At 41.1% G+C, this 18,336-nt stretch overlaps 1 protein-coding gene across 1 annotated transcript; it reads left to right on the forward strand.

Annotated features, from left to right (window-relative positions):
• Positions 1-3,392: 3,392 nt before the first annotated feature.
• On the forward strand, positions 3,393-5,014 carry LOC135593041 (UDP-glucuronate 4-epimerase 1-like). The gene has a single exon (XM_065082846.1). It carries the CDS (start codon positions 3,617-3,619, stop codon positions 4,949-4,951), a length of 1,335 nt encoding a protein of 444 aa, XP_064938918.1. The 5' UTR covers positions 3,393-3,616; the 3' UTR covers positions 4,952-5,014.
• The last annotated feature ends 13,322 nt before the right edge of the window (positions 5,015-18,336 follow it).

The raw sequence follows: 18,336 nt of genomic DNA on the forward strand, positions 1-18,336 counted from the left end.
ATTGGATATTAAATCTTCATCCAATTATTTTTAGCTTAATGGAAATTAGATCTCTATCCAATTATCTACTCTAAGTTATTATTGGGTCTCACCTAATGGATCTAATAAAATAAGGGTTTATTGGATATCACATATCCAATACTCTATTCGTTGCATCATCCATTATATGTGTATAATCCTATTAGCCTAATACCAAGTTGGTCGTAAGTTACACCTATCAAAATTCCTTCTGATTCAGTAAATTATAATCTCATGATAATTCACTCAACTTATTGACTATAAATGTACTAGGCCACTATGTCATAGTCCCAAGATGGTACAAAGGGATCTAATCCATTTAACCTATCTACCATCAGTTATTGTGTATATATATTCCCTCATTCATCTAATATTCTAGAAACTGTATACCGGGCATGGTTCTCTCAAACCCATACAGAATCTACTCAAGTCTCGTTCTAATTGGATTCTTCTAGAGAACTCATCTCTCAATTCAAATAACCCTAGCCAATAATTTGCTTGAGCAAGATCACACGAGACATTCCTCTCATGACTCCGGAGCGACTGATTCTCTATTGATACTCAATTGCTCTCGTAAGGTTGACTATTACTCTCAGTGATCGACTATGCTAGTTCTGAAACTTCCAGACCTATAAATCCAATATAAAAGAGTGGAGTGCTCATATAGGATATCCTTGGTGTTTCAACTCTAAGGACCAAACATATAATTAAGATTATGGAACCATTATCTGACGATGAGGTATCATTAATCATCTAGTATTCTGTGAGCATATCATTTAGTGAACTAATTCTCTAATGAGTAATTACACTATATCTCTAGTGTCTATACACAAACAACTATGAAACCAGCTACTTCCATCATATGGATGAGTATATAGTACACCGATCTATCCGGCTATCTCGATGTCCCTCTCGAGTAACTTATGACCGAGAATATTTAGGGTCTATATTTATAGACAAATTGGTCTCATTATCATGATCTCATCATGATCCAATTCTCATCGCACAAATCCATGAATATCACAATATATTAATCATCAAATATAAAGTGAAAAAAAATATAATAATAATAATAATTATTATTATTATTAAAAAAGACTATGCAACATGTCATTACTCACGTGATTGGCTTGCAGGACACCTATAACTAACATTACTAAACAATAACATTAGTGGAGGGCACAAGGTTAGTGACTCTTTACGAACCACTGCATTCTAAAGGTGATTCAGGTGTCGCCTTCGATCTCTATAAAGCCCAAGGACAATGCAAGAGATGAGGATCACCACTGATATTGTTGTTGGGTTGGTCATTCAGGAGGATAGCGAAGTCGGAAGAGAGGATAACAAAGTAGAAAAAATGAGACGATGTAAAAGATGAGAATTGCCACTAGCATCATCGTTTAGGTAGGTCATCCGAGAGGATAGTAAAACCGAAAAAAAGATAATGAAACTTTCCCATAAATTAATTTTTTATGAAATTAATATCTCTTCAACGATAAGAATATTTTTTTAATGTTATTTCTGTAACATGTGTGGTATCTTTCATAAGTAAAATTGATAGTTTAAAGAGAAATAAAATTAAATATTTTAATAGAATTATTATTTTTATGAAATAGTAAATATAAGTAATTATATGCATCGAGTATAATATGTAATTAGCGCTCGCACAAAAGCTACAGCAGCAACCGGAGGCGTCGATGGCGTGCACCGCCACGGAGGCCAGCAACGACGCCTCCCTCTTCGTCCAAATCACGTCCGACACCGTCCACTACAACCCCTTCGACCTCTCAGCTTGGCCCAACAGTATGTTATCCGAGCTCAACGCGTTGCACCTCTCCCACCTGCAATGATCAGTGCCGCACCCAATGACAACTAACATAATTTCGATGTTTTCATTACCGGTACCGCAGAGCCCCCCACCATTGCCACCGTCACTCCCTTGCCCCCAATCGGTACCTACGACCTTAGGCCTGTTCCTCCTCTTGTCGCTGACAACGGTTGTGGTGCCTCTGGTTCGGATGCGCAATCTGAAATGATCCTACCTCCAAGCGATCTGAAGCGGTCGAGAACTTGCTCCTCTTCATCCTCATCTTCATGGGTTGGAGTGGTCAGAGGACGGACTAGATCGTTGACGGAGGTGGCAACGTCAGCGAAGCCGGCAGCAGTGTTGTCGATGGCGGTGGACACTCAGGAGGAAGGAGTCTGTTTGGTTCACGTGCTACTGGCTTACGTAGAGGCGATGCGGTAGGAGAACCTCAAAGCGGCAGGCACCCTCGTGAAGCGCATCTCTCTGCCGGTCGCTTCCCAAGGCGGTCCGATGCTGAAGGTTGCAGGATACTTCGCCGAGGCCCTCGCTCGTAGGATCTACCGTAATCGCCCCCTTTCCCTCCACTAGGCGGATCGCAGTCTCAAATCACCCGCTCTACACGACCTCCTCCTCATGCACCCTCGGCAAAGGCCTTGAGAGGCCTTTGCTGGCTGCCGTCGCGGGTCATCCTAAGCCAATCTCGCCTTTCTGCGATTGAACGACGTTATTAATAATTAAATAATTTATTATAATTTCATAATTATTGAGAGTCAAATGTAACTCTTAGAAGTACGTAATACACTGGAGAAATATGTAATTACCCATGCAGTCCACTTGAGTGGAGGAAGAAGATGAGGCCACGCGCATATATCCTCTGCGTCATACCGCACACAGAACCAAATCAGACTAACGCTGTTGTCTTCTGCCCGCTGCGCGCATTCCACGGCTCATCCGCTCTTCCCGATGCCCACACATGGGAAAGCTCACAAGACAGCTCATGGCCCAGGGGCAGCTGGCAAATGGGAAGCGGACAAGGCGGCACCCAGCCAAGGCCCCCGCTATCACGGCTCCCCCGCGGTCGTCTCCCGGTCGCTCGTCCTCCCGCGGCGACCGGTTCTACCGTCGTCAAACCGCGCTTTTACCCTCGCTTATGCTACTCCACTCCTCCCCTCTTCACGTGGCAGCGAAAGACTGGTCACAGCGCGATTCGGACCATTCCCGAGCGACAGGTTAACGCCCGCTCACAGCCAGAACGAGATATCCACCACGTCACCAGACTGGCTATCAATTCAGTAACCCGTTCAGCCACCCTCACCGTTGATGGACGAAGAGTGTGGGTCCCGGCACAGAACCAGGTGGGAAAGGTGTCCTGGCCAGCGAATGAGATCGATGGTGGTCCCGATTCGTCGGGGTAAAACAAAAGGCGTTCCTGCTATTGTTGCAAGGGAGGAGAATGTACTCCTAACGGGGGAATAATATATATTGCGAAAGGGAGAAAAGGGAGAAGAAGAAGAAGAGAGAGAAGAGGAGGGATAAGACAATATTTTCTCCTTTTTATGTTCTACAGCGTACAGTCTGGCCGTCCATTCGACCGCGTTAACGCGCTTTCGGTCGCTCCTCCAAGCTCCTATTTATATCTCCCCCCTTCGCCCTTGCTTCCTTGGCAGGTGCAGCAAGGCATTTGCACGAACACCTCACTGCCCAGCCACTCCCGTCCATCGCCCCCACCGCCCTCTTGGATCCACATTGTCGCTATTGATCGATTCAAGAAAAGCAGTGAATAGGAAAGAGATGATGAGGTTGATGGAAGCTGAGCTGTTTCCTTCGACGCCGGGGAAGGTGAAGATCGAGCGGGCGCACACGATCAATCGACAGTTCCACCGGTGTTTCGCGTCCACGAGCACCATGTTCCTGTGGGCGCTGTTCTTGATCGCCCTCACGGCTTCCTACCTCAGCTTCCAGAGCTTCGTCGACACCTCCTCCCACTACTTCAACGCATCGTGGGGCGGGATGCACTGGGAGAAGCAGATCCGGGCCTCCGCCACGGTTCGTCGCCCCGGTGGCATGTCCGTGCTCGTCACCGGCGCCGCTGGGTTCGTGGGCACTCACGTCTCCCTCGCGCTCCGCAAGCGCGGCGACGGCGTGGTCGGTCTCGACAACTTCAATAGCTACTACGATCCCTCGCTGAAGAAGGCCCGCGAGGCGCTTCTGGAATCCCATGGCGTGTTCGTGGTGGAGGGGGACATCGACGACGCCCGCCTCCTTGCCAAGCTCTTCGACGTCGTGCCCTTCACCCACGTGATGCACCTGGCAGCCCAGGCCGGCGTGCGCTACGCCATCGAGAACCCGGCGTCGTACGTGCACAGCAACATCGCCGGGCTCGTCACGCTGCTGGAGGCGTGCAAGTCCGCGGACCCGCAGCCGGCGGTGGTTTGGGCGTCGTCCTCGTCGGTGTACGGCCTCAACGAGAAGGCGCCCTTCTCGGAGGCGGACCGCACCGACCGACCGGCCTCCCTGTACGCGGCCACGAAGAAGGCCGGCGAGGAGATCACCCACACCTACAACCACATCTACGGCCTCTCCATCACGGGGCTCCGCTTCTTCACCGTCTACGGGCCCTGGGGCCGCCCCGACATGGCCTACTTCTCCTTCACCCGCAACATCCTCCAGGGGAAGCCCATCACCGTTTACCGCGGCAAGAATCGCGTCGACCTCGCCCGCGACTTCACCTTCATCGACGACATCGTCAAGGGCTGCGTCGCTTCCCTCGACACCGCGGAGAAGAGCACCGGGAGCGGCGGCCGGAAGGGGAGCCCGGCGCAGTACCGCATCTACAACCTGGGCAACACCTCGCCGGTGACGGTGCCGGCGTTGGTGGGCATCCTGGAGCGCCACCTAAAGGTGAAGGCGAAGAAGAACGTGGTGGAGATGCCGGGCAACGGAGACGTCCCGTTCACTCATGCCAACATCAGCTTGGCGCGGGCCGAGCTGGGCTACAAGCCGACCACCAACCTAGAGACCGGCCTGAAGAAGTTCGTCAGATGGTACCTCTCCTACTACGGCTACAGCCCCAGAAGCGGCGGCTCGGCAGCAGAAGCAACAACAGGATCAGCCAAGAGCTTGTAAAGATGCCTCTTTTCCTTTGGTTTCCGGATCGATTTTTGTTAAAGTTAGGTCCTTTTTCGTCGAGGAAGACCATCAAGTAACCGCACTCGGATTCTTTTCTTGAGGAAGGGGAGAAAGAAGGAGAAGAAAAAGGCAAGAAAACGAAAGAAAGAAGCAAGACAAGGGCTCTGCTTCGCCTCTGCCAAGGCCTTTCTTCAAAGATGAAGCGAGAAGGAATAGAAATCCCCGTTAAAGCGTGTTCTCCATCGTTTGCTACGGTGATGATTCCTGTGACGGACATTTTTGTCGGTGCTCGTTCCGACGCAATCCATTCTTCTTCTCACCGGTGGGCGGTGACACGGGAAAACCAGCGGAGATGCCGTCGTTCTCGTAAATACCCGGACGAGTCATCCTGTTCTTGGGTCGGTCTCCGTACCCACGACGACCGGCATCACATGCCACCCCGCCTCGTTGTGACTCACCACGTTTTGATGGGCCCCGCCAAGTGACCAGGATAGAAACACGCCTTTGCGCACCCACCGGCGGTTGCTTCTGTGGGTGTGCAAAGCACAGCTCTGGTTGATTCCCCGTGATGGACGGCCTTGATGAAGCCCCGTGGCCTCCGGCTCACAGCGCATCAAACACCAATGGGCTCCCAGTTTGAGGCGCAGCGGATCATCACCCGCTGGAGAAACCAACGGTGGGCCCCGACGCCGCTTGAGCTCTCCCGAAATGGTCGGCGGCCACGTGGGCGGAGGGCCGTCCACCGCGGCACTTGTCCAGATACGTTGTCAGGCGTTCGCGGGGGCTGCCTCCGTTACGGAAGCATCCCGAACCGTGTTCTGCCGACCATTTCATGATTTACCCAAATAACCAAAGGAAACAATATATTATTCGACTCCTTATTTCGAGTCGATATATCTAATTAAAATTTTGGCAAAAACAGATATTAACACACACTATAATTAAATCAAGTGGATATGTAATGCTGATATGACGTGTAAATGCGCCATGCTAAATGATGTCAGCAAACAGCTCTCGTCTTATCTGTCTCTATCGTCTTCTCGGGCATCAGCGAAAGGGGAGTTACCTTAGTGTAGTCCGACGCGGAGCGGCATCAGTCCAAAAGTTCTTCCATTAGACCCTGATAATATAGCACAAAGAGAAGCGTCAGGCGGAACGCAGCATCGTCGCGCATGGCACCGAAGCGATGATACGAAACCTGGGAAATGAATGGTTCGGCATCGGTCCGGCTAAGAGAATGCAGCGAGTGCTTGGTGAGAGAGATGGACTGGTCTCCGAGACACACTTCACCAATGTCGTCCAGCACCATAACTTGAACGGAGGGGCTCTTCGGCGGAACCATATCCTAGAAACAAATGTTGCCGGTTACCGGCGAGATGTGACGGGATGAGCAATACGGAAGTAGAATCATGTCGGAGGAAGAACACCAGATACCACAGTCAAATCGATGTCCATCTCTGACATGTAAGACGCTATCGCTTTGGAGTGATCCGCGAAATACACCCCCTCGGAATAACTCAGTTTTGCTTTTATTTCTTCGGGGAGCACGGGGCCGAGTTGCCATCTCAAGCTCCGGACGATCTCCGCTCGGTTTTGCCTGGCCATCAGCGGCGGTATCTTAAAAATGAAACCCGAGGTGCTCGTACGAGAAGGACTTCCATCTCGAGGGAGGGAAAATTCTTACATGTAAGCCATGAGGCAGCGTTTATTGCGAAGCAACGAATGGTGATGGATAAACGCACCCAAGTGATCTCCGTTTCTGGTTGTTTGGACATCCAACTTCTGCTCCATCAGTTTCCTGGCTTCAACAGAGTGCACATCTGCGACATCGGAGATACTATACATTTCCGAGAAGGAAGACTAGTGGGAACGTACCTGAATAATGATTCGAGCTGCAGATGGTGTTCGTCGCACTCTTTGATAACTTGATCGAATGCCACGTTCTACATCCAAGTTTTTGGTGTCAGATATACTAAATACCTAATAATTGATCGGAGACCGGCGGTCACCACCCTGAAATCTCCTAATGTCTCAAAACCGTAGTGTCATGCTAGCCAAGGAAGGAAGGGATCTTCGATCGATGAAGATAAAAAGATCACCTTTGCTCTTCGAACGTTCTACCTCAGTAAAGAAATCGATTTGCCATACGACTACTAACACCATCTTCCAAAGGCAAAAATTGTCGCACGAGCACATGGATGAGGCACAACCATGCAACTGGAGCAGTATGAAGATGAGGCAAGGAACGACTTACGTTAAAGACGGTCAATTGACCGGATTCACAGGATGCTTGCTCCTTCAGAAGCTGAGATGCAGATCGCCCGTACATGCTGGCTCGAATTCGAGAGCTCCAAGATCATAAGAGAGTCGGAATGGGAGCAGAAAAGTTGTGGCTGTTAGAAGCAACGAGGAAAACCAATGGAAGTCATGCCGGTAATATGAGTCTAAGTTGCAGTGTTCATCATCGCCAACGGCGACGACAGCTTTGAAGCAAAAGCAACATAAATAATAAAATAAATAGGTCACAATCAAGGTCTGTCATACCGAAGCGTACCATCCGTATCGGGCGGTACGTACCTGTCCGATAGGTTACCGGTACGTGGACCGTCCGGTACCGCTACATTGCTACAGTATTATACTATGACACTGTTACAGTGCTACAGTACTATACTGTAATACTGCTACAGTATCAAAAAAATATAAAATTATTCGGTACACCAGAGTGTATCGCTCGGTACGCCCTGATGTATCGCCCGGTACACCAGTACCATACCGTATCGAGTCCGGATCGAAACGTCAGTACAGTACGATACGATGAACCTTGGCCACAATGACTTTGATGAAGATGCAAATATATACTGTGCTAATTATTGTATGAAACTTTCAACCCTTTAGCTCAAGATTATGCTAATAAATATATATTATTTTATTATGTCCAAAAATAAATATATGATCTAAGAACCTAAATCACTAAAATTTCATGTACGGTATTCTTTTTTTTTTTTTCCCACAATGCATATAAATGTATGATCGAAGAACGTAAATTCAAATGTTTTTCTTAGAAATAGATAGTTGTTTGAAAAACAACAAACAAGCTCTAGTAGGAGTCATGAAATGCTAGATCTACTATGACCAAAATTATAAGCATAAAATTAAGTGTTTTCAATTTAAATAAAGAGGTAAAATGAGGATTTACGACTCCTCTCGACGATGATCACCGCTCTATCTCCTTCGTTCCTCGTCCTCAGATTGATTGAATGGGAGAGAAGAGTCTATTTGTCTTAAATAAGTGAGGGGAAGTCATTTATGGCATGATCCATAATTTTTAATTTCGTAATTAATATATAAATAATTAATAATATCATACTCAATTTGTTTATTCATATTATGAAATAATTTTAGTAGCTGAAATTTATTTATAAAATAGGATACGCTTATTAGGAAATAAATTATAATAATAAGCAAATACTAATTAAGAAATTTTTAGCTTAAAAAATAAATAAAAATATATGATGACTACATTCCGCCTCTCGAGTTTATTCCTTGTTCGTTGATTCTTCGTAGGTTTCTTAATTTAAATGATATTACTACTAAACTTTGTTTTCCTCAAGAGGTTTTCAAAATTTATCTTATTTCTCACTAATAAGATAAATCCTTGATATATTTTCAGAACATCGAGATATGAAATATTTAACATATCCTACAAAGGCAAGGCCAGGATCAATCGATAAGCTAGAGATCATATTCCTATAAAATTTCAAAAAGGACTCCCAAATGTGAGAGCTAATTTGTTTATGTGATTAAACCTTGCAACTACTCGAAGATGTTTTTAGAATGATATAATCTCCAAATGTCAAAATCCTTCTAATTTCATCTATATAGTTTATTCTAAGCTCCTTTGGATAATGTTAGCATCTCTTTCAATAAATCACGATCCACATAGTTTTCATTTTCTAATGGTATCCCAATATATAGGTGATCTATATCTTCTATCGTAAGGAGCTTTAGAAGGTACTATGTGAATGTTGAAATATTAATAATTATAATAAATAAACTTAATTGATTGTAAAATTTTATTTTTATTTTCTATCTAAATCATAGGCACATACTCTTAAAATATCCTCAAAGGTTTGTATTATTCTTTTATATTAAATATTAATTTGGGTGCGAGAAACTATATTAAATTTTAATCAAGTATCTAAAGTTTTTTGTGAGCTTCTTCAAAACTTATATTTAGATGTGAACCGCAAATCTCACTTAAATATAATGATAACCAACACTCCGTGATTTCGAATGATTTGTCTAATATATAGTTTGCATAATAGTATACTCTCCCTTTTATTCAACATTAAGTTATTTCTATAATATTTCCACAAGTACTTATGCTTAGATTTTATTGATTAAATAAATATTGGGAGACACACTCACCTATATTTCTCTTCCTGCCCCATGATTGATATCTCTGATGTAAATCTCACAATACTTTAGCACTGTTGGAATAAATGGTAAATCTTAATTTATGAACTTCCTCAAATACTTATATTATTATCAAGTGACTTTCTAAAATAGAAAGACTATCCTCTATTTGTCAAAATTGATCTCAGTTACCTATTTAACTATGATTTGTAAGTATATATCTTTTATCTAACTTTCCTTTATTATCACATCTTGGATTTTTATAGGTATATCAAGAGCTACATAAATAAATATCACTTTATTAATAATTATAAATTATAAATTATTATTATAAATTATTTATTCATCATAAATTATTCATGAAGATAAAAGTCATAAGCTTTATTGAGAAACATGGCGATGTTTGTTTATGGGGTGGTGAATCAATGCTATAGAAAATTTTAATCAACTTTAAGATAAAAAAATCCGTATCGAAAACATGATTAATCAAATATTGAGTGTGAGTAAGATTTATAAGTAAAGTGAATGATAATAAGTAAAAAATCATAAATAAAAGTCATAGACAAGAGAAGGAATGCAAATTGATTCACAATGGTTTGGTCTTTCTAACATATATCCACTCTCTATTTCTTTTTCTTTGAGGCTATTAGTTTTCACTATCAATTTTCTTTCTAATGGACGAATATTATAATTTTTTTTTTATAGGCTTAGGAGATTATAATTCTTTTATAATTTAGTGTCATAACTAAACTCAAGAGGGAGGAAGAGACTCAAACAATACTCAAAGAGAGAGCTACAATACTTATAAAGTCAAAAATGGATGCTCCATCAACTAAGCCTAAGTGGGGTAATTGTAAGCTCAAAAAGACTTCTAAAATGGAGGTAAAAATTTAAATATCCTAAAATTCTAAGATATGAGTGATAACTAATATTGGGTGGTACTACTATTGTAACATTTGACATCATAATTTTGGATTCTGACGATATAACTATCATAAAATTTAAATTTTTAATGATATTACCATCACCCTAGATGGTTTTACCATTTTCAAAAAGGCTGACAAGCACAAATAGTGCTTGAATTGAGTTGTAATAGTTGGTATCGTCTTTTCTCTTCTCGTTTCATATATCTTTTATGATCAATCATATTATTATATAGTTTTTTAAATGATATTAATGAGTCACGAGCCTAAATTATTATCGCTCGTCCCTAATATTCATCGTCTATGACATTAATATTATGAACACTTCATCATTACTAATAATATGACTTATTAAAGCTAAGTTATGTGTGATAACTTTTAGATTTTATATATAATCAATAATAGTATTTCTCTCTTATTTTATTTTATTTATCATAGTAGATAAAAGACTTAGCATTGAATGCGAGAGAGATTGCCAAGGGTGGCTTATAACTTGGACGACACTTCTTTTGTAGTGTTGCACGAAAAGATTAGTGGTGCTATAGAGCCAATTAAAGCTTAAATGACTTGTAGAATAAAATGATTTTGTCGTAGCCATAACTTATAATCAAGATTTATCGTTCGGATATGTTTTCTTGGTATTTAGATATTTTCTGATGGAAAACTAAGAGAGTCATCCATATAGCCTAATAGATTATATCCAAATAGGAGGTTGATGAATTATATTTGTCAAGATGCGTAATTGTCTATTTTGGATAGTTTGAAGGGAATTCAGAGCTATTGTACTAATAGATTTAAGTCCTATAAGTTGAGACGAGCTATTATTTCCTAAGAAACAAAACTTGGAGCATCAAATATAGAAATGAGAGACATGTTGAGAAGACGCTATAATAATAAAAAAATTTAGAACCAATTGATGATCTAGTATACGATGAAGATTTGAACCAACTTATGATCATGATGATTTGATATGTTGTTAGAGAAGATATGGAAAAGGCTCTTCTTTTGACAATGGCAGTGAGGACAATGGCAATAATGGAGTCACAAGAGAGAAGATTATAGATCTATGATGAAAATTATAAATTGGGATGAATATCATCAAGTGATGTGATTCATCATTGCAGAAGAGCCACTAGCACTATGTGAATAAGGTTGCCAATTACCGGTGGTGACAATAAGGTGAAAGAGGCACGAATAGAGGAGGTAGACGATTGACTAAAGGAGGAGTTGAGGGAGGCTTAGCAGATTTGTGATTTGAGTCGAAGGAGGTGTTGAAGGACACCACTAAAGTCGGCAACGACGTTCGTGGCCAATGAGAAGGTCAACGATTGACTGTGGAGATGGTGAGGACAACTGCATTGACAGCCACATAATTGATGCGAAAGTATAAAAGATTCTTGCAGATCAATCAACATAACGGTAGAAGAGTGGATATTACGCCAAGGATATCGGAGTTGCGGAGTCAACTGGCCGATTGGGCAATAGACTGCAGGAGAGAACGATGCGCCGAAGAATCGAACGAAGCGTCGAGGGACCAATGACATGCCGGACAACTTGATTAATGCTTAGTATTAATTGTCTAGATCGAAGTTTACTTTAGATGTACAGGATTAACTACGATGAAAGTAAGACATGCAGTAGGAGTTACGCCAGAGTCAAGACTTTGATCACGTTGGGGGTTCAAGAGTTCGACGGAAGTCCGGACGGTCGTCGGAAGTTCTACAGGAACAAATCCGAGAAGTCCAGGAGCTTGCCAAAGAAGCTCGTCGGAACTCGCCAAGTGGATCATCGCAAGTCCAGGAGTTTGCCAGAAGTTCGCATGAGCATCGCCGAAGGTTCGTCGGATGTTCGCCGGAAGAAGTGATTGACGCACCGGAGCAAGTTGCAGTAAATGTCTTAAGAAATATCGTAGTTAGCATGTAGATTAAGTTAGGAATGGGAGGTGATCCCATTAACTTAATCTGGGGGCAATTGGGCCAAATGGATTAGCCCATTTAGACCCAGAATTCCTATTAGGCGGTGGCACCGCTAGGGCCGGCTGTGGCACCGCCCAAGAGACTTGGTCTCCTAGGAATTTTGGGCGATAGTATTGCCCCTGTCAAGCGGTGGTACCATTGATAGTTATTACTGCCAACGGTGGTACCACCCCTGTCAGGCGGTGGTACCGCCTGAGCTCGGTCTCCGAGCAATGTCAGGCGGTAGTACCGCTCAGTGATAGATGACAGGCGGTAGTACCACTAGGACCCCGAAAAACCGGGAGATGGCACTTTTCAGCTCCAAATTCAAACTGAATGGGGCCTATATAAACCTCACCCTTTCTGCATGAAAGGGTAACTGAAAGCTTGATCTTACTCTGTGATTTTAGAGCTCAAAAGTATTGTAAAGGCCAAAAGTTCTCTTCCCTCTTTTCTTCCAAGTTTTGATCATTCAAGAGAGGAGTGAAAATTCTGTAAGGGTTGTCTCCTAAGCCCGTCAAAATGAGTGAAACTATAAAAGGGTGGTTGGCCTTCGCCTATTGAAGGAAGGCCTCTAGTAGACGCCGGTGACCTCGTTGGAGGAGAAAGCCGAAAGTGAATGTAGGTCACGTTTAACCGAACCACTCTAAAATCTGGTTTGCATTTCCTTTGTGCTATTTATCTTAACTACAAACTGCTTTCCTTACTTTACTTCAAATACGTTTCCGTAAGCTTTCAAAGTTATTATCTGCACGAAACGACTTTTACGTCGGAATCGGATTTCAACGTACAAACACAATTTTAATCGTCGAAAGTTTTCCGCTACACTAATTCACCCCCCACCCACTCTTAGTGCTCTTGATCCTAACATGGCGATGATTTGAGAGGTAGTAATTGATGGGGTTAAAATGATGGGAGAGGAAGAGGAAGAAGGGGAAGGTTGAGGTTATAACCGAGGGTCCTGAAGAGGCAGGTGTGGTAGGGGCACCCGGGGCAGCAAGAGCACCCAAGGCAACAATGGATAGAACTTATTAGCAGTAAGGAAGGTGAGGGAGAAGGTTCCCTCGAGGAACTCTAATGCTGGTATAGATAATCAAGGAAAGGGATTATTGTTGCTGCGACAGCAATGACAGCAGATGACAGTAGATGGTAAGGAGATTGCTATTGCTAGGTAGATTAACAAGTTCTAATGAGGAAGGGATAAAGGGAGGAAGAAAAGAAAGTCTTTTGCTTGAAGCAAGAGAGCTCTGATATCATAAAGAGTTTCGTTGTAAAGGAGATGATTTAATTTATTGAGGTAATGCGTATTTATATATATGTTGTGAGAGAGAGATTTTCCAATCATGTGCTTAAATCATGCACTTTAATTATGATTGATCCTCAAATTATAGATTGATTGAGAATTAGAACATATAAGAAATGTAATGTTGTTATTCCATATTTACCTATATTATGATCTTATATCAATAACCCCTTATTTTATCATCGTTGACAATGTCGCTCCTTGTTAACATCGTCGCTCTCGACCTTGTTATTTGCATATGTCACTTGCCTCCCCTTTCAATGCCTCTTTGCTCATACTTGACACCTATGCGATGATCTCTTAATGCTCGCTAGGTATAGCTAGAGGTGACGCTACTTGTCGCTCAACATCATTTGACCTTACTTGTTGTTAACGTCGTTCGATGATGTTCGATTGACTCATTGCGCCCTCACAACTATCTTTTGAGGATGAGGAAGAGAAGGAGGAAGAAGAAGAAAGTATTTAAGTCTATTTGCAAAAAATTAATTTAGAAATATTAATAATTTTCAAAATGAGATTGTAAAAAATAAAATGAAGGTTGCACTAGTAATTTTTCTTTTAAAAGATAATTTTACTAAGTAATACTTAGGTCAATGTATATTTAAAATATAGTTTTCATCTATTGTTTATCAAATACTCAAAGTATTGTACAACTACACTGCACATTCACTTAAACTTTTTTTATCCAAATGCACATTAAAAATATAAATATATTCTCGAACATCATCCTAAACTCTAATTAAATTTTTTTATTTATAATAAAAAATTGAGGTAACATCATACATTCTAAATTTATCATGCATCAAAAATTTATTATTACTTAATTTCAAAATTTATAAAAAAGTTATCAATTAAAACATAATTTAAACACTTTTCATGAATAAAAAATATCATCAATTAATTTCAAAGTTCATAAAAATTATATCAATTAATTCATAAGTTGAACACTTCTCATGCATCTAATTTCCAAAGTAAAAATATCATATCAATTAAAAAATATTTTTCATACATTCAAAAGTTTAACATTAATTAATTATAAAATTCATAAAAAAATTATCAACATAAATTGAATGCTTTTCTATTTTAATCATAAATTAGAACTTACCGATCTCCTCGATAATGACGACTGCCATAGAAGTTTTAAAAAGAACAATTTCTTAGAGAAGAAAGAGAAGGGAGGATTCGTTTCTGACGTTAGAGAATTCGGATTAGAGATCAGAAAACTAATTTAGGTATGGTTTTGAATATGATTATTAATTAGTTAATTTTAGCTTTCTAAGTTAACCAGGCTTTTAATAATATTAATTCTTACTTGCCATTACTTTACTGTGAAAGATGAGGTTTCAGATGAATTAAAAAGAGACAAAGTTTATTTGTGCTTAAGTTGTACTTTAAGCTGTGATTGAAGTTTCTGATGACAAAAATGCAAATGGTATTTAGGACACATTTAGGAATTTATCAAATTTTTAGAATAATCAAAATTGTTAACAGGGAAAAATAAAGAAGAAAAATATGATATTTGTTTATATTTTATGGATGATTAGTGAATAATATTTTGTCTAATTAGGAGAAAGAGCGTCTTGTTTATTGAGTTAAAGATTCACATTTTAAAAGTAATATCCCTGTCTAGCCTATTTTAAAAGTAATATGCATGTATTTAAAATTAATGCATATGTTTGAAACTTATGAAAATGCATGATTTGCACTTATGAAATTATATATGGAAGTATCGATTCGATAATTTAATTATTGAAAGGGATTGAAAATGATTGATTCCTATTAGTTTTAAATATTATATATATTGCTAGATATATTTGATACTTGATATTGCATGACTAGTATGATTATGATCTCGACCCTACCAATAGAAGAGGTTATATATTGGTATTTGTTCATAAATTAGTTTCTTTTGATCCTAACATAGGTATCTTGTCACAAGGATACAAGGTGATCATAATTGTTTGTATTATTATGATTGTTGATTTCGATATATACTCTTAGCTATAGTTATATTTATTCTAAATTAGATATGCATTTTTAGGTATATTTATTCAAATTATAAAGAATTGATCTTCATCATTTGTATGAATATAATATTTATTCTGATATGTCATATAGTCATAATTATTGTCTTGTTTACTCATCAATGGATATAAAACTTATGTATGGTATTTGAATTATTAATCAAATAGTGATTTGATGTTTTCTATGCTTGATTGTTTTGAAGATACAAATGATTGCAACAGTAGTTATAATTATTTATTTGTATGCATTGTAATAAGTTTTGGCTGTTGTATGAGTTATGGCATTTATGTTGATTGCTCATATGCATTCGAATTATTAATTAAATAATAACATGATGTTTTCTACAATTCGTTCTGAAGGTAAAAATGATTGTAGAAGTACTTACATATATGAGTTATGATGTTTACATTGCTTGCTCAAATGTCTATTGTTTATATGAGTTATGAGTTATGATTCCTTATTTTTATAATTAATATTTTAAACAATTTTAATAACTGCAATTTATTTCTAAACTATCGTATACCTTTTAGGAAATAAATTATTCTAACAAAGCAAAAAAATATTAATTGAGAGAGCGATGCCTGATGTTACTGGGCCGACGGATAGCAGTGGATGCGGGCTTCGGCGAAGGGTCGGAGGAGATCTTCCCATCTCAGGGATCTGACTGAGGGATCGGGCAACTCGAGAGGAATGAATCCGAGATGGTGATGAAGAGTTCCTCGAAATCGAATACTCGAGAACAAATTCCATCGGCGGCTGCAGCACGGAGCAGGAATTGCCTGCGAAACCCTAGAGAGGCAGCGATATGCGAGGAGTAAGAGACGAGGGTGGAGTCGGGAATGAAGCAACGGGGGACGAGCAGAGATCGCCCACCTTTGAGCGAGGACGACGAGGGAAGAGAGAGAAGGGGCGGAGGAGATAGCAGCCGTCTCCTTCTCGATCCATGGGTCTTCACGAGACGCCGGAAACAGGCGGGAAATGGGCCTTCCTCCGCATCCCGCATCTTAAAGCTCTATAGTCACGAATCATAAAGCATCGAGAAGTGAGATCTCCATGAGATTTGACGTCATCGTTCGCCCGGCCCGGCTCGACGAGTCGGGCTAATAGGGATCTCGAGACACGACGTCACGCGGTCACATCCAACGGTGGTAGCGTGCCGAGTCATTCAGTAGTTGAGGGCTCCACGATACAGCCCCAAACGGTACTCCCCCCGTACCGTACACACCAAACACCTCTCTGGGAGCCAGCTCTCGTGTCATCAACTGGAGCTGTCTTTACCTCGATATTCCTGACCAAGGTACCAGTTACATTTACTTTTCTGTCCGACCCGGAATTAATACCAATCTAACCCGAATCATAACTTTTGGGCCTTGCCATTGGGACACCCCTTCGTTCCCGAATAATTAGGTCATTCTTGCTTGTTGCAATTGTCTTCGTCGTAGTGGTGATGATACGGATTGTCATTAAATTTCCCATCGATCGACTCTTTCTTTCTCAAATATTATACTTCCATGACCATATCGATTTCTGGTCGATCCTTAACTTTGGTTTATACTTCTCCTGCTTCATCGTCATCATCAACTCCTAATATTCGAGAAGGGATTGCTGATGCCTGGAACCTGTTTGTCGTTTTGCCAATGGATCTGTGCCATTTTGCCGCTGTACGTGGCACACGCATGAATTCCCGTTCTCCCAGCCAGGCGGCATTGTCAGTCGACGTACGTGTGTTGGTTGAGATGTTAAAAGCCTTCAATTTCCCACTGCTTACCTCTCTCTCTCTCTCTCTCTCTCTCTTTCTCTCTCTTCTTTATTGCCCTGACCGCCATGTTCTTCCCACTTGGAAGGTGTACAAAGCTTGGCCGAGCAGAGCATTCCGGGAGGGCATTTATGGGACTCAATTTCGAGAGACGACAATGTGGCAGGGGGACTGGTAAGAAGGCAGTAATCACCGAGTAAAAGTTCGGCAGCTGCGACGTCGACCCACACCAGCCCCGCCCGACGTCCGCCATTATCGTCCGCTACTTGCACCGCTTTACAATCGTTCAGTCCCCTCGGTGCAGTTGGAAGCTCGTCTTCTTCATGGCTGGGAAGAGACCCGATATATCACGACAAACAGGTTCGTTCCCGTGCCTGTAGCTGACATTATTGCTGACACCACAATAGAACTCACTGAGTAAAAAACAAATCACAAGCTCTGGTTTCTTGTTTCATAATTGTGGGGATGATACACATGCTATCACCAGCTCCAGTGGGGCTGGTTAGGTGTCTTCATATTTAAGCAGCTTCCTTCCTTCTCCATGAAGTAAATGGACAGCGGAGGGTGGTCACAGATCGAGTTTATAGACTATCAAACAGATCGTGGGCTCGAATTTTTCCTTGTGTTTTGTATCTCATGGATTAAACTACAAGGATAGGATGCATCAGGGCCAGAAGGGGAAGAAGATATTATACATTTCATTTTTTACCTTTTTGGTTTTTATTTAGATGAATTATGATGGGCATAAGTTGTCTCAATCTGAGATATATAGAATCAGTGTCATGTGCATAATCTGCTTAGGGTCATTGATTTCATGCCTCACAATGTCTATCTTTTCCTCTTCTTGTGTCTCTTGTAGCCCAGTATTGGTCAACGAGAGTGTATATTCTTACTACTTAAGATCTTGCTTCCTTCTTGAGTGCAATATTAATTTTCACACACGTTTTTTATTGAATACTAAATCATTAACAGGTAAAATTTCTCTTGAAATCTTGTTGATGATC

The sequence above is a fragment of the Musa acuminata genome, chromosome BXJ1-9, assembly GCF_036884655.1.
Source record: "Musa acuminata AAA Group cultivar baxijiao chromosome BXJ1-9, Cavendish_Baxijiao_AAA, whole genome shotgun sequence".
NCBI lineage: Eukaryota > Viridiplantae > Streptophyta > Magnoliopsida > Zingiberales > Musaceae > Musa > Musa acuminata.

Excerpts from the sequence above, each read along its gene's own strand:
- LOC135593041 (XM_065082846.1), top strand. The coding sequence starts at position 3,617 with ATGATGAGGTTGATGGAAGCTGAGCTGTTTCCTTCGACGCCGGGGAAG.